The 25804-nt window shown below is 44.9% G+C and overlaps 1 protein-coding gene across 4 annotated transcripts in view; it reads left to right on the forward strand.

Moving 5' to 3' along the window:
* Positions 1–14369, forward strand: part of PRKCD (protein kinase C delta) — a 217586-nt gene extending 203217 nt beyond the window's left edge. For all 4 annotated transcript variants that reach the window (XM_077452275.1, XM_077452278.1, XM_077452277.1 and 1 more), the window contains one exon: positions 12386–14369. In XM_077452275.1, the coding sequence (XP_077308401.1) occupies positions 12386–12544 (159 nt within the window). In that variant the 3' untranslated portion in view covers positions 12545–14369. The remainder of the gene's footprint in view (positions 1–12385) is intronic.
* The last annotated feature ends 11435 nt before the right edge of the window (positions 14370–25804 follow it).

Here is a 25804-nt window from a genome sequence, read left to right on the forward strand (position 1 = left end):
CTTTTTGTTCTGGTCTCCTTAAAAGGGTTAAAATACTGGGCTCTGGCTATGATACCTTTGGTGGGAGGGGAGGGGAGGGCAGCATATGTAGATTTTGGCACCCATACTTCAAGTGGGCATGGGCTCATTTTCCATATGACTCCTGCATGAGTCCTCCACCTGGTGGTCTTACTGCTCATGGTTGCACATACCTTGTTTCCTTCCCACCATCTCCTTCATGTTTGCATCAGGTCAGCTATTCTTCAGACATCAGGCTTCCTGCTACCATACAGTGACCTGATCGCAGACGGCATTAACCCTTCCTGCTCCAGCAGTGGTTGCTTTAGAACCCTGATGGGCAATCCCTCATGCTATACCTAAGATGGCAGATCACAAGTGCAAGGGCAGCCGTCCAGAGTGCCTTGTCAGCTTATGAGCCACTAACCGTGCCAGGGGAGCATGCAGTGTCCTCCCCCCACACTGATAGCCCAGACCACTGTCTTATATAGTGATTGACCTAGAACAGATAGCGTTTGCTCTTGCTAAACATATTGCACAGCTGTACCCTATAAAATATGGATGTCAAACTATTCGCGGGCAGCATCAGCAATATGATTGCTCTCACAAGGCCAGTTGTATCTGGGGTGCACTACATATAGAGTGCAGGGTTCAGGAATGCATTGCGTACAGAGTTCAGGAGTGTTCTAGAAAATATGCAACAATTGCATTTGGGAGATGCCCCTTTGGACTTTTTATATGGCAGAAGAAGAAGTATATATAAATCGGTTAATTAAAAGGCATATTTACTTACAACTTTATTAATATACACAATAAAAATAAAAAAGTAAACAGTGCATATAGCATACAAATATCCAACAATCATAAATTGCAATAATACAGCAATGAGTAGACCTATATAAAGTATCAAAAATTAACCCAAGCTTGCAATTCCAAAGTGCTATCCACAACAGCAAGGTCAGCAGATTGAATATTCAACCATAAACCCAACATGTCTTGGAAATTATTGCATTGTTGTGCGTTTTCCTTCTTCAGGGGTGGTTTATTATAAAGAAGGGTTGGGATATTGTTTTCTTATATATCAAACTCATTGGAAATCGCAAAAACAATAATACAGATGACACAATAGATGCTGGTCGCATGACTCCTCATAACTGTACACTAAAGGTGGTACCACATGGATCCCCAGCTCAGGCGCCAAATCGCATCTTTATATTCACAGAGATGTGGACTTCGGGACATCAGCCGGCAAACTGACTGAGTTCAGGAGTGTGTTATGTACAGAGTGCTGAGTTCAGGAGTGTTCTACGTGCCGAGTGCAGGGTTTGGGGGTGCGCTGCGTCCCGAGTGCAGGGTTTGGGGGTGCACTGCGTCCCGAGTGCAGGGTTCAGGGGTGCACCATGTCCCGAGTGCGGGGTTCGGGAGTGTGCTACATGCCGAGTGCCAGATTTGGGAGTGCGCTACGTGCCAGGTTTAGATGTTCATTATGCAGTGTGTGCAACCCCTACCCCCAAAGCTTCCACGCAGCTGTCTCATACTTTTGCCCGGCACTACTACCTCCCTGTGCAGGCGGCTTTTATGTTTACAAGTGAAACCAGGGAGCCAGAGAGTATAGCCAGAGGTGGGGGAATGGATTTGGGGTACGTTCTGGCTGCAAAACCAAGTGTGTGGGCCACATGACGAGGCCTGGCAAGCCTTTGTTGTTTTTGACATACGTACTTTAGAGGGAGGGTTCATCAAAAATAAAGTCCCCATTGTAAACTCTATTTTCTGTCTTTTCAAGACTCTAAATGTTCCTGTTGAGAACATCCCTATATTTAAAGACTGGGTGGACAAAAGGATAGAAGCCCTTTCTGAGGCCTTATTTTCCTGCCCTGCAACCTGCCAAAGTGGGCGTGTCAATCTGCCAGACCCTCCATGTAAGAGTTATGTCTTGGGATCCCGACTATACTGTCAATGCCTTCTGTCCTCCAATGGCTAGAGCTCATGCCTGTAGCCCTACTCTGTGTGGATGGGCTAGCAGATATTAGACACCAGAATGCACCTCCTTTTGGAACACATGTGGAGGAACCTTTAGCTCAAAGCGGTTGTAAAGGTTAATGTCTTCTCACCCTAATGCATCCTATGCATTAATGTGAAAAACCACCTGTCTATGACCAACCCCCTCAGCCCCCCTCCCCCATTTTACAGACCTGAACCCTCAAACTTGTCTCGTGGGGACCCACTCTCTCTCTGCAGGGGGTTCTTGGCTCTTGATTAGATAGATTGATAGCAGAGCAGCCTTTGGCTCCCACTGCTGTCAATCAAATCCAATGACCTGAGGGGGGCCTCTGTGGACGCCTAATGCTGGACTTGGGAGCACGCGCGCAAGGTAACCCCCGGGGAGAGCTGTTCTCCCAAGGGGTTATCTGATGTGGGGAGGAGCCAAGAGAGACGCCGAGGAACCCCAGAAGAACAGGTTCGGGGCCACTCTGTGCAAATCGAGCTGCACAGTGGAGGTAAGGATGACGTTATTTAAAAAAAAAAAAAAAAAAAGCCTTAACCTTTAATGTCACTTTAAACATTAGCATGCAGAGCATCAGTGCAAGAAATGTTTCTTGGGTATGGCCTTTGATGGGTAACGCTTTTTTGGCATATGCCTAGAAAACTTTGATAAGAAAGTGATCAGGGGAAACGGTATCTCCATCAGGTCCCAAGTCTCCCTTGCTATCTTGTCAGAAGACCACTGCAGTGACCCCCCCCCCCTCCCCCCGCCTTCTTCAGCTCATACAATCCATAACCACTTCATGGCAGACCTCTTTTATCAATCTGCCAATACACATCCCTGGGTCCATAAAACTGTCCAGCTGGCCTGCTTGCGTGACCAGAGTTAAGATGTTGGGTCATAAATACCACAGTTGGAATTCATACAATACACATATCTGTCTCTTGGTAGAATCCATAATCCCAGTATAGTCCATAACTTCTAAAATGTTTCAAGTCCAGACACATGTATGTCAGACAATATGGGGAACCACTGGCACCCCTTATTCCTCCTCGGTAAAGTAGACGTCTAAAACCTGCCATATTTATATTTATTTCAAAGCACATTTCACATTGGACAATCTGCAGGTTAGTAAACTGTAGATATTCAGAGATATGAATACTTATCTAAAATTATCTGGGACGTGCTCATAAACGTGACACCCCAGCAACCACTCCTTAGACCAGGTGATTGGTCAAATGGTCCCTGTAAACACCCCCTTGATGTGAAGAAAATCAGAATGCATCCACATTTTGAACAGCTCTCATGTACCATCAACCAAGGAACATCTGTCAAGTTATGAGAGCCAATAACACCTTGCCCATTGTCTAAACTCTGCTAAAACCAAGGAAACTGCAATTATTCTTCCTTTCAACCCCTTTTTATTTCTCTTCTGCTTTGTCTCTTTATTTCTTTGTAACATCCTTTTTTCTGTAGATATTTTATTCGCACCAATTTGACATTTTTCATTATTAACCACCTCAATACAGTGCAGTTACACCCCCTTCCTGACCAGACCAATTTTCAGCTTTCAGCGCTCTCACAGTTTGAATGACAATTACTCAGTCATCCAACACTGTATCCATATGAAACTTGCATCCTTTTTTCCACACAAATGGAGCTTTCTTTTAGTGGTATTTAATCACTAGTGGGTTTTTTATTTTTTGTGCTATAAATAAAATAAAACGTAAATTTTGTGAAAAAAATTCCTTTTTCTTGGTTTTTGTCATACATTTTTGCTAATTAGTAATTTTTCTTCATAAATTTTGGCTAAAATTTATACTGCTACATATCTTTGGTAAAAATAACCCATATTGGTATATATTATTTGGTCTTTGTGGAAGTTATAGAGTCTACAAACTATGGTGCCAATCACTGAAAATTGATCACTTCTGATGAGGCCTTCAGTACATCAGGTGTATCTCATTTCTTGAGACACTAACAAGTCAGGAAAGTACAAATACCCCCCAAATGACCCCTTTTTACAAAGTAGACATTCCAAGGTATTAAGTAAGTAGCATGGTGAGTTTTTTTAAGTTGTCATTTTTTCCCACAATTCTTTGCAAAATGAAGATTTTTTTTCTTTTTTTTTTTTTTTTTACTAAATTGTCATATTATCAGGTTATTTCTCACACACAGCATATGAATACAACAAATTACACCCCAAAATACATTCTGCTACTTATCCCGAGTACGGCAATACCACATGTGTGAGACTTTTACACAGCCTGGCCACATACAGAGCACCAACATTGATGTAGTACCTTCAGACGTTCTACGAGCAAAAATTACGCATCTCATTTCTCAACCACCTATTACACTTTTGAAGTCCCTGGAATACCAGGACAATGGAATTTCCCATAAAATGACCCCATTTTGGAAAGCAGACACCCCAACGTATAATCTGTGAGGCATAATGAGTCTTTTGAATGGTTAATTTTTTTCCAGAAGTTTTTGGAATATGTGGAAAAAAATTAAAACACTTTTTTTTTTACACAAAATTGTCAATTTACAAGATATTTCTAACACATAGCATGTATATAGCAAAAATTACACCCCAAAATACATTCTGCTACTCTTCCCGAGTACGGTGATACCACGTGTGTGAGACTTTTACACAGCCTGGCCACATACAGAGCACTAACATTGATGTAGTACCTTCAGACGTTCTACGAGCAAAAATTACGCATCTCGTTTCTCAACCACCTATTACACTTTTGAAGGCCCTGGTGTACCAGGACAATGGAATTTCCCATAAAATGACCCCATTTTGGAAAGCAAACACCCCAACGTATAATCTGTGAGGCATAATGAGTCTTTTGAACGGTTCATTTTTTCCCAGAAGTTTTTGGAATATGTGGAAAAAAATTAAAACACATTTTTTTTTACACAAAATTGTCAATTTATAAGATATTTCTAACACATAGCATGTATATAGCAAAAATTACACCCCAAAATACATTCTGCTACTCCTCCCGAGTATGGCGATACCACATGTGTAGGACTTTTACACAGCCTGGCCACATAGAGAGGCCGAACATTGAAGTAGTACGTTCAGGCATTCTAGGAGCATAAATGACACATCTCATTTCATTCCTACCCATCACACTTTTGAAGGTCCTGGACCACCAGGACAGTGAAATTACCCACAAAATGACCCCATTTTGGAAAGCAAACACCCCAACGTATATTCTATGAGAGATGGGCTGGAGATAGGTACTCGGGTACTCTGATGGCCTGGTGACAGGTACACGGGTACTCTGATGGCCTGGTGACAGGTACTCGGGTACTCTGATGGCCTGGTGACAGGTACTCGGGTATTCTGATGGCCTGGTGACAGGTACTCGGGTACTCTGATGGCCTGGTGACAGGTACTCGGGTACTCTGATGGCCTGGTGACAGGTACTCGGGTACTCTGATGGCCTGGTGACAGGTACTCGGGTACTCTGATGGCCTGGTGACAGGTACTCGGGTACTCTGATGGCCTGGTGACAGGTACTCGGGTACTCTGATGGCCTGGTGACAGGTACTCGGGTACTCTGATGGCCTGGTGACAGGTACTCGGGTACCCTGATGGCCTGGTGACAGGTACTCGGGTACTCTGATGGACGGTAACAGGTACTCGGGTACTCTGATGGACGGTGACAGGTACTCGGGTACTCTGATGGACGGTGACAGGTACTCGGGTACTCTGATGGACTGTGACAGGTACTCGGGTACTCTGATGGACTGTGACAGGTACTCGGGTACTCTGATGGACTGTGACAGGTACTCGGGTACTCTGATGGACTGTGACAGGTACTCGGGTACTCTGATGGACTGTGACAGGTACTCGGGTACCCTGATGTGCCGTGACAGGTACTCGGGTACCCTGATGTGCCGTGACAGGTACTCGGGTACCCTGATGTGCCGTGACAGGTACTCGGGTACCCTGATGTGCCGGGACAGGTGCTCGGGTACCCTGATGTGCCGGGACAGGTGCTCGGGTACCCTGATGTGCCGGGACAGGTGCTCGGGTACCCTGATGTGCCGGGACAGGTGCTCGGGTACTCAGATGGGCCGGGACAGGTGCTCGGGTACTCAGATGGGCCGGGACAGGTGCTTGGGTACTCAGATGGGCCGGGACAGGTGCTCGGGTACTCAGATGGGCCGGGACAGGTGCTCGGATGGGCCGGGACAGGTACTCGGGTACTCAGATGGGCCGGGACAGGTACTCGGGTACTCAGATGGGCCGGGACAGGTACTCGGGTACTCAGATGGGCCGGGACAGGTACTCGGGTACTCAGATGGACCGGGACAGGTACTCTGGTACTCAGATGGGCCGGGACAGGTACTCGGGTACTCTGATGGGCCGGGACAGGTACTCGGGTACTCTGATGGGCCGGGACAGGTACTCGGGTACTCTGATGGGCCGGGACAGGTACTCGGGTACTCTGATGGGCCGGGACAGGTACTCGGGTACTCTGATGGGCCGGGACAGGTACTCGGGTACTCTGATGGGCTGGGACAGGTACTCAAATACTCTGATAGACTGTGACAGGTACTCTGATGGACTGTGATTGACAGGTACTATGAGGGGGGGGGGGCAATCAGTGTGATTGGTGTACACTGTATGCGGTAACGAGATGTTACCGCAATCTCCTCCTCACACACGATCGGTGTGTGAGGAGGAGAACCCGGTAACATCCCGTTACCGCGGTTTGTTTACATTTTAGTGATCGGCTGTGAAAGGATCACAGCCGATCACGTGGGTAAACAGCCGGCCAATGGCTGTTTACCAGCGTCGGTGATGAGCAGTGTTCCCGGGGAACACGCCGCCACCAACGTGCACGCGCAGCGCGCTCGCGATCGCGCGCATGCACCGTGCACGTTCGGGGTGTGACCATCTGTGATCGGCCGTGACTTCATCACGGCCGATCACGTGGTAAACAGCCATAACGAATGGCTGTTCACCCCCTTCGGTGGCGAGCGGTGTCTCCGTGACACGCCGCCACCAAAGAAACAGGGATGCGTGCGCACGATCGCGCGCATTCCCTGTTTAAACGGGAGGACGTCATATGACGTCCTCCCGCCACAATAGGTGCGCCGCCTGGCCGTCATTTGACGGCCGTCGGTCAGCATCCAGTTAACCCCTATTTTGAAAAGTGTTAAAACTGCCTTAAGGCTTTTAATGCAAACTAAATGAATCCCTGTCTCTTAAAAAGTGCTACTGTATACAATAAATCTCTGAATATACCTGTCTGTGGTGACTGTGTGTGTGTACAATGTTTATTTTTCACAATTGTTCTTGCTAATATTGTGCAGGGTTGATAGATCTAAAAAACTATCTGGTAACAGTTTGGAGTTTAAAGGGTCAATTGCTTAATCAACTTAATGCAGTGACATTCACTCTTAGGCTGCTGGCACCTAGATTGGGTCCTGCAAGCTGCAAAATTACTGTGCAGGGTGCAGCTGAGAGTGGCATTGTTACGCAAGTGACAGCACAGTGTGAGATTGGCCAGTGCTTTTGCAACGAGTTGGTGAGAAGGGCAGGGATCTGAAACTGTGTTTGTCACAAAGAGTTCCTTTTATTTCTCCCAAACGTCCAAGGCAGGCTTTCTCAACCTTTTAACCCTAGAGGAACCCCAAAAATGTTCAGGTCTCGGGGAACCCTTACTAAAACCAATTCAATAGGAACAATGCCCCTTATACTGGTGGCCAATAGGAAGAATGCCCCCCTTAAAGTGGTGCTTAGATTGCCACCCTTAAAGACAGCTAAAAAGATATTTGGTGTCATGCAGCTGGTTTTGCTAAGTGATGCTGAACCTTGAACTCTGTAGGCACCATCAAAAAGGTGGTTCATCAGCCACAGCTCAAGGAACCCCTAGCATCCTCTGGAGGAACCCCAGGGTTTCACGGAACCCTTGTTGAGAATGGCTGCTCCAAGGCAACACCTGGAACTCTGTTTTGCCATAAGTTTTGGACACCCAAACCCTCTAATTCTGTGAATGAGTCGTCCTAACAATGAGGGGAAGCCCCCACCTAGAGTGGAGGGGGAAGGCATCTGTTGGCTTTTGCGGTCATATGGTCCTAACATGTAGAATTTCTGTCAGCACCCCTGAAAATATTGGTGGACCTTTATGCAGCTCTGGAACAGCTCCTCTCATAAGGAATCATAGCTGGTGTTCGGAAACGGGGTTTCAAGGCTTCTATTCAGACTGATTTAGTGTTCCCAGACCAGAGGTGTTACTCTGTACTGAATCTAATTGTTCTCAACATCAAAATTCTGTATGGAATCCACCAGGTTAGTCTGTGCTTTCCTCAATCTGAGAGGCCTTCTGGCCTCTGTGGACATTATGGATGCTTACTTGCATGTCCCCATCTGGAACTTTAATACTTTCTAAGTTGAGGATGTAGAAAAAGAAAGATTTACTGGAAATGGAGTGAGTACAAAGAAGGGCAATAAAGCTTAAAAAAGGGTCTGGAGGATATTGGTTATGAGGAAAGGTTGCGAGCACTGAACTTATTCTCTCTGGAGAAGAGACGCTTGATAGAGGATATGATTTCAATATACAAATACCATACTAGTGACCCTACAATAGGGATAAAAGGTTTTCGCAGAAGGGAGTTTAACAAGACTTGTGGCCACTCATTAAAATTAGAAGAAAAGAAGTTTAACCTTAAACTACGTAGAGGGTTCTTAACTGTAAGAGCGGCAAGGATGTGGAATTCCCTTCCACAGGCGGTGGTCTCAGCAGGGGGCATTGATGGTTTCAAGAAACTATTAGATAATCACCTGAACGACCACAACATACAGGGATATACAATGTATTACTGACATATAATCACACACGTAGGTTGGACTTCATGGACTTGTGGCTTTTTTCAACCTCAACAACTATGCAAGTTTTGCTGTGGGCATTCAACATGAACGATTGTTAAATGTATTCAAAAACACCCTAGCAGCAGCTGCATAAAATTTTTAAATTTGATCAAAAATTCTATATCTATATAGATCTATATACACAGCGCTAATTGTTCCCTAAAACCCAATGTATCATGAACCGGCGCTCTATATCAATTTGTAAACAATATAATAGTTCAATCAGTTTGTAAAACACATAATATTTGTGTTGCAAGCCCCACAGTTGGTTTGCTTTTGGACTTTTGGACAGTGTCCGTAAATACTTAATGCTGTGTCCCTTTGTCTACTTTTTCAAATAAAAAAATAAATAAAAAACGTACAGAGGCAACACTTCCATCACCCTGCGTCCCTTTTAATGTACAATGAAGACTTTGTGACTTTCATGAAAATCTTTTTCCTGTAGGACATTAATAGACACGGGTCCCTCTCCTCTGTTCTTGTGATCCCCCTTCTGATATTGCTTGCTACAAACTGAGGCATACTGGGCTATAATTACAACTTTGTTTTGCTAGTGTCCAATCTCCTGAAGACAGTAGCATAACCACCTGTCTTCTGGAAAGGGGTAGAATAATTGTGGCTGGAGCTTCAAAAGGGAAGAAAAAAATTGAAAATAGTGTGCTTATGCTACAGTTTTATTATAATAAGCGGTCTTCAATCTTCTAGATATTGACTGGGCAGACGGAACTGCTCAGTCATTTAAGGCTTGTAATTTCTTAAATTTCTTGCAGGACAACTTCATGTGTCAATTGGTAGATGCCCTAACTTGAAATAATGCACTTCTAGATCTACTAATTACGAATAACACAGATTTGATTGCAGATGTGAAAACAAGGGATAACTTGGAAAACTGCAGTCAGAGTAATTACATTCAGTGTAAATTTGTAGGAATAGATGTCACCAGGTTAGTGCATGAACACTAAATTTCAAACGAGTAAATTTTTCTAAACTGCGCTGCACACTACAAGATATTATATGAAATCAATTTCTTTGTAAAAGCTTTAAGAACATCTTAAATAATGGCATTAGCCAATGAATTCCAATAGGCAACAAATTAAAAAAAACTACAGTTAAACATGGGTGGCTAAACTTTAGATGAAAAGAGAAAAAAATGGCAGGGAGGAGAGGGGGGGGTTCATTGTTAGCTTTCCAGCACTACAAGGAATGCATTAAGAAATGTAAGTGTGCAATCAGGGCAGCTAAAATAAACCATAAGTGGAGATGAGTAAAAGAAAAATCCCCTCAAAATCTTTAACTATATTATTAGTAAGAAAGCGGTCCTCCATAAAGGATGAACAGAGGAAGTTGGTTACAAATGACAAGGAGAATGCAAATGTATTAAATTCATTCTTCCCCTCAGTTTTTACAAAGGAAAAGGGATGGTATAATAATCGAGACTGTATTGTTAGCAACAAAACACTGAATGTACCCTTGTGGCTAACAGAAGCTAGTGTTCAAAAAAAGATTTGAAAAATTTAACGTAAATAAATCACCAGGACCAGATGTATTACACCCGAGAGTCCTCAAAGAACTTTGCCTGGTTATAGCTGGATCATTCCTAATTTTTAAGGACATCTTGGTGACTGGAATGGTACCAGCTGCTTGGTGAAAAGTCAACGGGGTAAGAATATTCAAAAAAGGGCCAAGATTTATACCTGGAAACTACAGGACAGTCAGCCTAACATCAATAGTATATAAACTAGGGACTATATCCAAGAATTTTCCTATGAAAACAGTATGCTTAGTAGTAATCTGCATCTATTTAAGAAAGATTGTTGTTGCCAGACCATTCTGTTTACATTCTATGAGGAATGAGCTGTCATCTAGATAGTGGAAGGCCTGTGGACATGGTCTGGATTTGGCCAAAGCATTCGATACAGTTCCCCATAAACAATTTACAAATTGGGGTCTGTTGGCATGGATGATAATGTATGTACCAGGATAGAAAACTGGTTACAGGGGTGCTTCCAAAGGGTTGCGATAGCATGTACTCCAATTCTGTTTCATTTACTCATAAATTATATAGAGGTTGGTATAAATAGTTCAATCTCATTGTTTGCTGATACAAAACTAAGAAGGGCAATAACCTCACAGCAGGATATAGAAAGTTTGCAAGAAGACCTTGGGATGGGATGGGCAGCCACATAGCAAATGAGGTTTAATGTTGAAAAATGTATAGTAATGTCCTTGGGGGGCCAACAATATGCACTTAAGTTACTAGGGTGGGAATGTTTGGGGGCATTCAGGATGGAAAAAGATGTGGAGGTCCTAGTAGATCACAGGCTCGGCAAAAGCATGCAATGCCAAGCTGCAGCAGCAAGCAAAGCTATCCGTTTATTAGCATCCATTAAAAGTGTGTTTCTATTCAAGAGATAAGACTATAATTCTACCACTTTACAAAACTCTGGTCCGGCCACATCTTGAGTATGCCGTCCATTTCTGGTCACTAGTTATCAGAAAAGATGTGCTGGAACTTTCTATTGGAGTGAGTCCAGAGAAGGCCAACAAAGCTAATAAGGGGACTGGAGGACCTAAGTTATGAGGAAAAACTACAATCATTAAACGTTCTCTCCATGGAGAAGAGCTACTTAAGAGGGGATATAATGGCAATGTACAAACCCTCGATGCAGATTCGACCTTGGGAAGAAAACTATTCAATCTCTATTTGCTTAAGGGAACACGGGGCCACTCAGAAGCGGTTTAACTTTAACCCTCGTAAGGGGTTCTTTAATGTCAGAACAATAAGGATGTGGAACTCCCTTTCACAGTTGGGGGGGATGTCCATAATTAAAAAAAAAACTTACATGAGCATCTTAAAGAACTCAATATACAGGGTAATGCACAATGATATTGACATAAACACACAAACACTCACACATGTCCGACTGGATGGACTGGTGTCTTTATTAAACCTTGCCAACTATGTAATCCAATGTATCTGAATATTTTATCCTGTGTCCCTCAATGTACAATGTATTGAAATAAAAGGATTTTATGGTAAGTAAAAAATGTTTTGTCTTTTTGGCACAACCCTTTTAACACATTCAATTAATATGTGTTGGTCCTCCAGCCAAAGCAAAAATTTCACAGCGGTTTCTGGCCAATGCATTGGCTTTTGTACAGCAGACACAACATAGGCAGATGTTAAACTTCCGTCCCATTAATGTTAGTGCTTGATGGACTAAGTTCAGCCTCTCACATATATAAGGACCTTTGGATACAAATGCCTCTGCCATGATGCTAGATTTCAGGCACAGGAAACCTCATGCAAGGTCTAGAAGCTAAAAAAAAAAAAAGAGAAAAAAGGTCAGAAAAGCTGTAATATTTTTGTAAAGCAGAAGAACCTCTAATGCTGTCTGATGTATAAACTGTATGTGGTCCGTAGGATTGTGTTGTGCAAATGTAGTGTACATTTACAGGGTACATTTACATCATTTCCACTTTTGCTTTTTTTCTTTCCCTAGAAATCCCCTAGTGATTACACCAACTTTGACCGTGAGTTCCTCAGTGAAAAGCCACGACTTTCCTACAGTGATAAAAACCTTATTGATTCAATGGACCAGACTGCGTTTCATGGATTCTCCTTCATCAATCCTAACATGGAGAGGCTCATTGAAAAATAACAGTAGCACCCCTTTCTTATCTGTGAACTGTGACCTTGATTTACACTAAAGGGAACAACATTCAGAAGTGCATCTGTACTACTTCTACTATGGAGTTAAAATTATAGCACATTTGTTTCACTGTGATCACTCCAACTACATAAAGGAGATGTGTAGTATAAACAAAAAATATTCCTGCAAAAGAACAGCTCTCCCCGAAAAAGTCCCACCCATCTGAAAACTTGAATATAGTTAATACATCCTAAAAGTCCAAAGTGTAAAAAATTATATATATATATCTCATCTGCTGTATATATTGCTTATGGGTTCAAAATAGTGTGGGTGGGTAGAAGGGATATGACAATGAAGTGACTTAGATAAAAGTATTTCTTACATTCCACTCCAGCTTAGTTCTAAGCAATGAAAATAAATAGGTATTTAAAATGCCAATCAATTTCTTTTTATTCTTTACACACCCCCTAACAAAATTGAGTCTAGGTCCCCCCTCTCCCCCATAGCTCTGCGTGCCATCAGAAAATTCATTTGAAAGGGCTGCCATACCTCCTGAAATGCAGGAAAATAGGTCCCTGCACCATTTTTGCAGTGCAGTGCAGTTCCTAGTACGGTGCAATTTCCAGTGCATATGGCAGAGATATGGAATTAGTGGACCTCCTTGCAAAACTACAAGTCCCATCATGCCTCTGCCTCTGGGTGTCATGCTTGTGGCTGTCAGTCTTGCTATGCCTCATGGGACTTGTAGTTCAGCAACAGCTGGAGGTGCGCTAATTGCATATCCCTGGCATATGGCATGCTGTTCATTGGCACCCGCACGCATCCAGCACGATTTTCTGTGTAGGTGGTTGTGGTGCAGCTCCTCAGTGGGAACAGCTGTGGACCTAGCCGTAAATGGGGAAAAGAAGTACATAACAGTTTTGGAAGCAAACACAGCTAGAAAATGTCTAGTCCCTAGAATCACCAGTGTCTGCTTGCTTCATTTGTTAGCTAGGCAACCACCTGGTTACTGCACTGAGGTCGCATTAATCGGTGCATCACTGGAACAGAGGGTTGAAAGAGCAACTAATCTCTTCACCTAGATTCACGATGCTGCGGGTTAGAAATCATGCAAGTTTTTCTGAACTCGCACTATTTCAACCCGGCAATGCAGTCTGACTTTGAGGGCGATTTGACAAATATCTGTGCAAGTTCCTGCACAGATGTCTATACAAATCGTCCCTGAAGTCGCCAAAAGGAATTTTTTGGGGAATCTGGGCAGCGCCTCAAAGTCGGCGCCGGACCGATTCGGACGGTGCCATTGCCAACAATAGCCGCCGATTTGGAATGCGATTTGACATGTCAAATCGCATTCCAAATCTTACCAATGTGAACCTACGCTCAAGAAGGGAGGATTTTTGCAAATGTAGGCTAAAACAGATATTCCCTTTTGGAAGAATTTAACATTAACAGTAGTATGTATGTATTAAAAAAAAAAAAAAAAAAAACACGCAAACCACAGTGCAAAGCCCACTGGTACAAAGGGGGCTTAAAAGCAAGCTGCATTGGAAACGTTACATTTTACTACATCATGTCTGAAAATCATTTAACCACTTCAATACCAATTTTCAGCGATGTCACACTTTGACAATTGCGCTGTCATGCAACACTGTACCCATAAGAAACATGTTATTTTCTTCACACAAATGGAGCTTTTGTTTGGTGCATTTAATCACCACTGGGTTTTTTATTGTTTGCTAAATAAACAAAAAAAAGAAAAATTAAAAAAAAAAAAACTGAGCTTTTCTTTGTTATAACATTTTGCAAATAAATTCTGTTTATTATTTAGTCTGTACGAACTATGGTATATGTCTGAAAAAAAATCAATCAATCTTGATGTACTGACAGTCTGTTTTTTGTTTTTTTTTGAGGCCCAAAAAAGCCGGGACAGTACAAATAACCCCTTTTTGGAAAGCCAAAAGTTTTTTGTGTTTTTTTTTTTTTTTAAATGTAATTTGTTTGTCACAGTTTTTTGGAAAATGAAGAAATGTAAAAAAAAGAAAAAAAAACAAACTTCACAATTATTTATTTGCATACTGTCACCAGTACAGCATAGCAATATCATATAACTGGTGTGGCAGTGATCAGTTTCACTGACTGGTGAGAGTATGTAAAACAAAGTTTAATTTTGTTTTTGTTTTTTAACACACCATAACCAGAGCAATACTTTGTTACCATAGTAACCATAGTTACCTTTCTTCCTGAGTGGAGGTCATATGATGCCCTCTCAGAAGGCAGTGCACATTTGACACAGCCGATGACTGATCTGGTCGATTGCCAGTATCATGATTGCTGTGATTAATCACAGCAGATCACATGACAATTGTAAGCTTCTTTTTATGCCATCCATTGTATACAATTGTGTTGCTAGCTGTGATTGGTCACTGTGATCACATGGTACAGACAGGGACCATCACAGCCCATCTGTACCATGTGATTAGGCTAATCACCGCTAATCCCAACAAGACACACTGAATGAATCAGTTCATTCAGTAAGAAATGGTTGCTACCATTGAAATGCAAAAAAAATAAAAAATAGATCCTGATCACTTCCCCACAGTAGTACAGTGCCCCAGTACTACTCTGGGGAAGTGATCAGGATCTGTTTTCTTTTCTTTTTTTGCATTTCAATGGTCGCAACCATTTTTTTACTGAGTGAACTGATTCATTCAGTCTGTCTTGTTGGGATTAGCTATGATTAGCCTAATCACATGGTACAGATGGGCTGTGATGGCCCCTGTCTGTACCATGTGATCACAGTGACCAATCACAGCTAGCAACACAATTGTATACAATGGATGGCATGAAAGGAAGCCATGACTTGTTTACAATTGTTATGTGATCTGCTGTGATTAATCACAGCAATCACGATACTGACAATTGACCAGATCAGTCATCGGCTGTGTCAAATGTGCACTGCCTTCTGAGAGGGCGTCATAGGGCGTCATATGATGTCCACTCAGGACGAAAGGCCCATCCGGCCTATAGCAGATTGATGGGGAGGTGTTAAGTGTAGTTATGCTCTTAAAAACTAAAAGTATAAGAAATGGGTATACTTTTATTATATTTTATCATGTTGAGTCAATACCAGACACCTCGTTATTATTTTTATATTGCGCATGCCTACAATAAAAGTGTTCCAGCCTTTCTTTAACCTTTTAACACAAAAGAACCTTTGAAAAAAATGCCAGATCTCAGGGAACCCCTGCTTTAAAAATTATTAAATCTTCATCTCACAGTACATAGTGTGATCAGTAAGCTGTGTAGATAGATATCCATAAACAAATCATTTGGTGCACCTTATATACAGTATCTCACAAAAGTGAGTACACCCCCCACATTTTGGTAAATATTTGATTAAATCTTTTCATGTTACAACACTGAAGAAATTACACTTTGCTACAATGTAAAGTTGTGAGTGTACAGCTTGTAGAACAGTGTAAACTTGTGGTCCCCTCAAAATAACTCTACACACAGCCATCAATGTCTAAACCACTGGCAACAAAAGTAAGTTCACATTATAGCGGTACCCTCGTAAGGGCTGCTGTGTTGGTTGTAGCAATCCGCCACTCACCCTGCTGCCAACCTTCCATTCACCATGATAAAGACAATAAACAGACATTCTGCTCCGTTTTGTTGCTTTTTATTGTGGGGTATAAATCGGATAAGAGAAAAGAGAAATATGAGATGCTGATGATCCAGCACATTCTTGAAATTACTTGTGGCCTTGGCCTTGTATCTTTGTATTTCTGTGCTTAAAGTGGTTTGGTACCTAAAAATGAAAGTTCATGTTATTAAAATCAACAGATAGCATACTTACCTAAACGAACCCTGAAAAAAAAAAATATTATTTACTTACCTTTTATTTCTGATGTTTCAGCTGACTTCCGGGTTGTCCTCCCGTGGGAGTAGGCGTGGCTATTGTCCTCGCAATGGTCCCTGGGAAATTTCCCAAGAATCCATGGGGGACAATGAAAGTTTATCTTTCCTTGTCACTGCTCTCACTGAGCATGTGCAAGATGGAGCGGAGCATGCTGGGAGCCAGACGTCATCATATACCAGGAAGTAAATGCCTGTGGGCTTCAGACGCCCACAGTTAAAATGGAAAACGCCAGAGCAGGTTTTTATAAGTCATCCTGAGGAAAAGATTTGTCGCGCCGGGGGTCAAATAAACGCCGGACGTGGATGCCAATCGAAGGTAGCACTCGCCCACCAGTGAGACAGGTAAGAAAAAAATAAAAAAAGAGCGGAATCCCGCTTTAAACTTCCTTACTGACTGTTGCTTCTTTCCTTTGTGGAAATCCTTTACTGCATAGTTACTGACTTCCAAAAGAACAAAAGGAACCACTCTGAATAATGCCTCTTCGTAAACCCGACTGAGGTGGTCTTCTGAGTGAAAGAACCAGAGATGCACACAGCTTCCTTCTCCACCTTCTATGAATCGGACAGACACCCAGTCTTTGTAAGTTATTACCAATGTGCTAACCAGGCCAGAGACGACACGGCATCTCTCCCCATTGACCTGACACATGGCAATAAACTGACTTCTACTTTCAGCCAGTCTATACTTAATGCTGTGTTCCCTGGTCACAGCAGCTTGATGTACTCTGTAGAGACGAAGATCCTTAAGTTTAGCTCCTTCCCCATGGTTCCTCCATCCCTCCATGTCCGCTGCATCCACCCATGTGGGGATGCCCGGGACAGCACCTCACTACTTCATGCTGTCTTTCTGCTGCACACAGCTCCTCCCTGGAAGCATGTGACCCCAGCTTATATGAGAGTCCTGCCCCCTGCAATATAGAAAGATAATTGGTCAGGGCTCCTCACATGAGCTACCTGCCACTCGGGTCTCAAGTCCCACCTCTCTTCCAGAACAATCCTTCTGGAAGCAGAGAAGGCATCTCTGAGCCAAAGTACACTAGACGCTGCCACTCCCAGATCAAAACAACCAGGCCTGAAATAAAATGCAGGCCTAGCTAAATTTACCTGCACTATGACCCTGCAGCTAGAAAATACTACTCTAGTACTCTTCCTAAGAGAAGACCTAAACAATACACAACTAATCTACAAAACTAGCTGAAAATTACACTTCACCAAATCTACAAAACTAGCTGAAAATTACACTTCACCAAACAGAGGGGGTTATGATCATCTATTTGGTGACAGAACAATAAAGTACCAAAGTGGCATGGGGTTCCCTGCCAGGATTGTCACTCCCTCAAAAGGAGTCTGAAAGACCTCCTGCAGAGTGCAACCTGAGCATACATACCAGTGATGAGACACACATGCCCGTAGGCCAATATACTTTCTGTTTGGCTCCTAAACAGAAGTCTTTTTTTTTCCCAATTGTAGCAAGGGAATAAACAGGGACAGCACACCCTAGTGTCCATGACTTAGTCTGTCTCAGGCACACTAAGTGGCAATCCTGTAGAAACAGTCATTGGGAAAGCCCTCCCTAACCCATCTGCCCTCTTGCAGTCAAACATGGGTACATTTTAGCACATCTGTGACTACACAGCAGTAGTCTTGCTCACAGATAGTATCTCAGGTCCGGCAATCTCTTACGACTGTGCTTCTTGCTGAAATTGAATAACTCCTGGCTAGGGATGAGCCGAACACCCCCCGGTTCGGTTCGCACCAGAACTTTCGAACAGACCCCGCGTTCGTAACGAACGTTAGAACCCCATTGAAGTCTATGGGACTCGAACATTCGAAATGGAAAGTGCTAATTTTAACGGCTGATATGCAAGATACTGTCCTAAAAAGGGTTTGGGGACCTGACTCCTGCCTCAGGGGACATGGGTCAATGCAATAAAAAGTTTTAAAAGCGGCCGTTTTGGCGGGAACACTGATTTTAATGACGATTCAAGTGAAAAAAAAAAATGAAATATTCCTTTAAATATGGTGCCTGGGGGGTGTCTGTAGTATGCCTGTGAAGTGCCACGTGTTTCCCGTGTTTAGAACAGTCCCTGCACAAAATGACATTAAACGGAAATAACACCATTTAAAATTGCTTGCGGTTTTAATGTTATATCTGGTTCCTGCAATATGGTTGAAAATCATTCAGAAAAATGGCATGAGTAGCCCTCCCTGCCCATTACCAGCCTATTTGGGTCTTGTACGCATATTAAGGGAAACCCCGTACCCATATTAAAAAAAGGAAATGTGTGTGGCCCCCAGGCCCTATATACTCAGAACAGCAGTATACAGGTGGTGCAAACAAGACAGGGACTGTGTAGGTTTGTTGTGTTAAGTTGAATCTGTTTGTAATTTTCAACTGGTACATTTTTAAAGTGTAGCTCCAGTCAAAAAAACTATTTTTAAGCTTTTTGGAAAACATAGGGAAGGGTTATCACCCCTGTATAATTTGTTTTGTCGTGCATCTTTTTTCATCTCACTTGCTGTTGTCTCCTTCCGTTTGCAAGTAGGAGATGTTTGTAAATTGGATGTTTGAAAGTAGGGGCCTGCCCTATATGCTCTGCAGAAATGGCGGAACAAGGTGTTGGTTTTGCCACAACATTGTAAGCCCTCAAAGTGACTCTTGGTGGGCGCTGGAGCGCCCTGCTGTGAACGATTATATCAAGAATTGTAATTACATGCCATTGTTGAACAGTGGTAGAAAAATTGACCTTTGGTGGTTGTGGTGCTGGTGCCACAACACTATAAGTCCTCACCGTTACTCTGGGTGGGCACAGGAAGGGGCCCTCCTGTGAAATATTATATCAAGAATTGTAATTACATGTCCCTGTTAAACAGGGGCAGAAAAATTGGGCCTTAGGCACTGGTGCCATCACACTGCAACCTCTGCCATATACTCTAGTTTTATTGCAGGAATTAGCCCTGCTGCAAAGCATTGCATCAAAAATTGTACTTAAACGCCCCTGTTAAACAGGGGCAGAAAAATTGGGCCTTAGGCACTGGTGCCATCACACTGCAACCTCTGCCATATACTCTAGTTTTATTGCAGGAATTAGCCCTGCTGCAAAGCATTGCATCAAAAATTGTACTTAAACGCCCCTGTTAAACAGGGGCAGAAAAATTGGGCTGCTGGCATCACCCAGAACCAAAAATGTTCTTCCAACATATCAGCGGAGGAGGAAGAGGATAGACAATCAACATAACAGGACAGTCACTCAGCATCAGCATAGGCAGTCTTGAAGGGATGTGGTATTTCAAAAAAAAATTATTCGGTTACATCAGCTTCAGGTGCTTGGTAGCTGTGGGTGATCCAAGACTGATTCATCTTGATGAAGGTCAGTCGTTCAACTGATTCGGTGGACAGGCGCACCCTGTGATCGGTAACGAAGCCACCAGCAGCACTGAAGGTGCGTTCCGAAAGAACGCTGGATGCAGGACAGGCCAGTAGCTCAATTGCGTACTGTGCAAGCTCTGGCCAGTGATCCATCCTCAAGACCCAGTAAGCCAGAGGATTTTCAGTGGGAAAGGTGTCCAAGTCTGACCTTGCCCCTAGGTATTCCTGCACCATGTAAATTAGACGCTGGCGATGGGTGCTGGAACCAATCATACCTTGGGGCTGCGGACTAAAAAATTGTCTGAAAGCATCAGTCAGACGGCCACCTTCTCCACCGCTCCTTCTGACTGATGCCTCAGCAACACGTTGTCCAGGACCAGGAGTTTGTGACCTCCCAGTCTCTGGGAACGCGTTGCACAGAGCTTTCTGCAAGGCCTCCCGGAGATGTCTCATCCTCTGCTCCCTCTGCGATGGCAAGATAAGGTCGGCAACCTTACCCTTGTACCGTGGATCAAGGAGAGTGGCCAGCCAGTAATGGTCCCTCTCCTTGATCCGAAGAATACGAGGATTCTTCCGCAGGCTTTGCAGGATCAGGGAGGCCATGCAGCGTAGGTTAGCTGAGGCATTCGGTCCGGAGTCCTCTGGGTCACTAAGGACAACATGATCCGCAGCTACCTCCTCCCAGCCACGTACAAGTCCACGTGTTTCTTGGGACTGTAAATCATCCCTATAAGACTGCTGCTGCTGCTGCTGCTGATGCTGAGTGCCAGCCTCCACCTCCATGCTGACACAATCATCCTCCTCCTCCTCTTCCTCCTCCTCACCCTCTTCCTGTGTGATGGGTGGCACAGCAGGAACACTGTCTGGATAAAGGGAGCCTTGAGAGGCAAGGAAGTCCTCCTCTTCCTGCCTCTGTTCTGCCTCAAGTGCCCTGTCCATTATTCCACGCAGCGTATGCTCCAAGAGGTGGACAAGAGGTACAGTGTCACTGATGCATGCACTGTCACTGCTCACCATCCTTGTGGCCTCCTCAAATGGTGACAGGACAGTGCATGCATCCCTGATCATGCCCCACTGGCGTGGTGAGAAAAAACCAAGCTCCCCTGACCCTGTCCTGGTGCCGTAGTCGCACAGGTACTCATTGATGGCCCTCTGCTGCGTGTGCAGCCGCTGCAGCATGGCCAATGTTGAGTTCCATCTGGTGGGCATGTCACATATAAGGCGGTTCTTGGGCAGGTTCAACTCCTTTTGGAGCTCAGCCAGCCGAGCACAGGCATTAAATGATCGGCGGAAATGCACACAGACTCTCCTGGCCTGTTTCAGGACATCCTGTAAGCCGGGTACCTGCCCAAGAACCGCTGCACCACCAGGTTAAGGACGTGAGCTACACAGGGCACATGGGTCAGTTGTCCCTGTCGGAGGGCGGAGAGGAGGTTGGTGCCATTGTCGCAAACCACCATTCCTGGCTTAAGCTGGCGTGGCGTCAACCACCTCTCGGCCTGCCCCTGCAGAGCTGACAAAACATCCGCCCCAGTGTGGCTCCTGTCCCCCAAACAAACCAGCGCAAGCACGGCATGGCATCGTTTTGCCTGCGTACTTGCGTAGCCCCTGCAACGCCTACGGAGCACCGCTGGTTCTGAGGACAGAGCACTGGAAGAGGCCATGGAGGAAGAAGAAGAGGCGGGGGTGGAGGAGAGAGGTGTGTCACAACCAATAGTAGCATTTTGGAGGCGTGGTGGCGGAACAACCTCCAACACTACTGCACCTTGTCCTGCATCCTTCCCAGCAGCCAGAAGAGTGACCCAATGGGCCGTGAAAGACAGGTAACGTCCCTGTCCATGCCTGCTGGACCATGAGTCAGCGGTAATATGCACCTTACCGCTGACCGCCCTGTCCAGCGAGCCAAGGACATTGCCTTCCACATGCCGGTAGAGAGCCGGAATCGCCTTCCGTGAGAAAAAGTGGCGTTTGGGGACCTGCCACTGAGGAACCGCACATTGTACAAACTCACGGAAGGGGGCCGAGTCTACCAACTGAAAAGGCAGCAGTTGAAGTGCTAGCAATTTAGCCAAGCTAGCATTCAACCGCTGGGCATGTGGATGGCTGGGAGTAAATTTCTTCCGCCGGTCCAGCAGCTAGGGCAGGGACATTTGCCTGCTATAATCGGACGTGGATGTACCACTAGCAGAGTTCCCGGAAGCACTTGGCTGTGACACACCTAATTCTACACCTTCATTCCTCTCAGAGCAGGTTTCAGAGAGGACTGAAGGTCTAGTGGGGTTGGAGATGCCAGCTGATGAGGAGCAAGGAGAGGTCCGCTTTGTTCTTTGGTGTGGGTCTTTGAGGTATGCTTGCCAACGAGCTGCATGGCAGGTCAACATATGTCTGGACAAGCATGTGGTGCCCAAGCGGCTGATGTTTTGGCCACGTGAGATACGCTTGAGACATATGTTGCAAATAGCAGCGGTGCGATCTGATGCACTCGTCTCAAAAAAGGCCCACACCAAAGAACTTTTAGAATAACGTGCAGAGGAAGCGCTCTGCGCAGGCGGAGCTCTGCGGTGTGATTCAGTCGGTGTGCTGCCCCTAAGCTGGCCCCCGGAGGGCATCCTGCCTCGTTGGACATGTGCCTCCTCCTCCTCCTCCTCCCTCCTTCCAGGCACCCACGTGGAGTCAGTGCCCTCATCATCCCCTCCCTCTGTAGCAAACCTGGCAGTATGCTGCAGCTTGTGGAACATGACTGCCAGATTGCTGTGCTTCTTGAGCATCCTCTCTCTCTGCGCTCACGCTACTGCCTTCCTCTAGCTGAGTGTCATCATCAGAGCCCACCAAACACTGGGCATCCTCCTGGAGCATGTACCCAACACTGTGCTCAAAGAGTTCAGGAGACTCCTCAGGAGGACGTGGTGGGTCTAGGGAAGGAGTCACTGATGATGACATTGAGAGGAGGGACGACGATGTGTTGGCAGCTGCTTTTCTACTACCCTGAGACTGGGTGAGAGAGGATGAGGAGGATGAAGAGGGCTTGGTCATCCACTCTACCAAGTCGTTGGCATGTTGCGGTTCAACATGTCCAGCTGCAGAAAAGAAGGACAAGCATGTCCCATGGCCACGTGCTGATGACAATGCACCGCGTCCACGACCAGCACTGTTGTCTCTAGACACAGAGCCTGCTTGCCCTCTTTTATCGGCTCGCGCCTGTCTGCCTCTCCTTGCTGGCCTTCCAGACATGGTAATGGCCTGAAGGGAGTTGGGTAAAACAGTAGTTGGGTAGTTTATATTGTGCTGGAGGCACACAACACCCACTAACTCCTGCAGATGCCTTTTTTATAGAACAGCAGAGTTAAAGGGGTATATACAGATGTATACTGTGCTGTGCTGGAAGCACACACAACTTCCAATAACTCCTGCAGATGACAATCGGGCCCAAATAGAGAACAGCTATGTAGGTGGATTATAGCGGTATGTACTGGGTACAGAGCATGCACACAGCACGCACTATCTCCTGAGTGACACTACTGACTGCAAGCTCTATTGTTAAAGATGGACCACTAGCTATATAGGTGAGGTGAATATCACGGTGTATACTGCGGTCAGGGCACGCAGACAATAACCAGAAAACAGCAGAGTTAAAGGGGTATATACAGATCTATACTGTGCTGTACTGGAAGCACACACAACTTCCAATAACTCCTGCAGATGACAATCGGGCCCAAATAGAGAACAGCTATGTAGGTGGATTATAGCGGTATGTACTGGGTACAGAGCACGCACACAGCACGCACTAACACTACTGACTGCAAGCTCTATTATTAAAGCTAGATCACTAGCTATATAGGTGAGGTGAATATAGTGGTGTATACTGCGGTCAGGGCACAGACAGTAACCACTACACAAGAGCAAGATAGTAAATCAGCCAAAAACGATTGGTGTGTAACTGTGTTGAAGGTACACAGAACACCCACTGCTTCAGATGCCAACACACTACACGAGGCCGCCTTAATGGCGGCCTTATATAGTGTGGGGAGCGTGCACTACACAGCCTGAGCTATGATTGGCCACAGGCAGGATGCCTGTGGCCAACCATGGCTCTCCTCGCTGCTGGCGCTGCGATTGGCCAAGCATGCGGGGTCACAGTGCATGCTTGGCCAATCGTGAGACAGCAATGCATTGCGCCATCGCAGTGCATTGTGGGCCACACGAATTTTGCCGCAAACGGCCCAAACGTTCGGAATTCGGCGAACGCACGAACGACCGATGTTCGAGTCGAACATGCGTTCGACTCGAACACGAAGCTCATCCCTACTCCTGGCATTCTGTCCAGCCTTAAGCACCAACACCTTGTCCCGATATATGGTCCTCCTGAGATTCTACACTCTGTATGTCCTTGAACTGGACCCAAACTTTACTTTCTGGTGTCTGCTGGGGTTTTCGGGACATGTAGATAGTCCCAGACCATATCATTCTCCCATTGCTCCCAGGAGTTCTCCACTACCTCCATGACATGGTCTGAAACACAAGGATAATCCAGACCCTACTCCTGGGCAACTTTCCTCTGGACTTCCCTTTGGAAGCGGGATAACCTTGGCAATTCTTTAGGACTCCCTCGGCCAGGCAGGACACAGGCATCAGGTGCCCTGACAACCCACTGTTTATAAGTAGATGTTCCTTCCGAGGAGTTACTGTTTGAAGTGGTAGACAGTCTAAAGGGTGGTACTGGGGGGGTTGGTGACTTTAAAGATCCCTCCAGTGCTTCAGTGGATGCTCCAGCTGAGATAGGGCTCTCTAAAATCCTTGCATCCTCATCACTTGAGGAGTCCTTTTTGGGGGATGACCACTCATTTTCTATAGACCCATAATATCTTTCCAATACTTGAGGTGACCCTCGGTCCACAGCCCGGCCCTTGTTCACCCTGTCCAGCTCACCCAAGGGATCCCCCTGCTCCTTAGGCTCCTTCTGGATGGGCACAACAAGAGGCTTACTTTGAGCCGGCTTTTCAGGGGTTTCTTCCAGAGTCTGCCCATCAATACTGACAGCCTCTGTCTTCAGGCAACACCTGGAGACAACTTACAGGAGACTTTGGAGATATACATGAAGTATCCTCATTATCTTTTTTCAGTGCTTATTTATGGCTATTAATATAGTCTCATTCAATGTCAATGGTCTTAACCATCCTGTCAAAAAGTCTTCTCTTTGGAAAGAAGCTATCAAATTACGAGCTGATGTTCTCTGCATCCAGGAAACCCACTTTGCTGTTGGCTGCACACCCCAAATCCGTCACAAAAACTTTCCACATATTTTCTTGGCCTCAGGCACCAGGAAACAGAAGGGCGTACTTATCGCTATCAAGGACTCTGTTGCCTTTACCATGAAGGAACTACATGCTGACCCGGAAGGTCGTTATCTTATTCTTCTATGTGAACTTAACAACAAACCCTACACTTTGGTGAACTTGTATGCACCCAATTCTCATCAACTGCATTTCCTGAAGCCCCTTTACAGTAAAATATCTGCCATCAAATGGGGTTCTTTGATAGTGTGTGGAGATCATAATCTAACACCAGAATACTGTATGGACACAACATCTACAGCAAGACGACAACCACCTTCTCTTCAACCTCTTCTTCATGCAGAGGACATGTATGATGTCTGGAGATGTCAGCACGCAAACTAATGTGATTATACCTATCACTCTTCAAGGCATAACTCATACTCTAGAATTGACCTGATTCTGGTTGATAAACTTCTTCTGCAGGCAGTGTCCTCCTCCACCATACATGATATCACATGGTCTGACCATGCCCCTGTCTCTGTCACGGTGGTGGAGGGGCACACTCCAGGCCCTGCATATATTTGGAGGGCTAATGCTCGTATTTTTCAAAGAAATGCGCATTCCGTAAGCATAGCTGCCAACCTTTCTGAATTTTTTTCTTTGAATGACCAGTCGGTCTCTGATCCAATGACGTTGTGGTGTGCG

This window comes from Lithobates pipiens, unplaced genomic scaffold (assembly GCF_037356315.1).
Source record: "Lithobates pipiens isolate NorthernLeopardFrog02 unplaced genomic scaffold, aLitPip1_a1.2 Scaffold_23, whole genome shotgun sequence".
Classification (NCBI taxonomy): domain Eukaryota; kingdom Metazoa; phylum Chordata; class Amphibia; order Anura; family Ranidae; genus Lithobates; species Lithobates pipiens.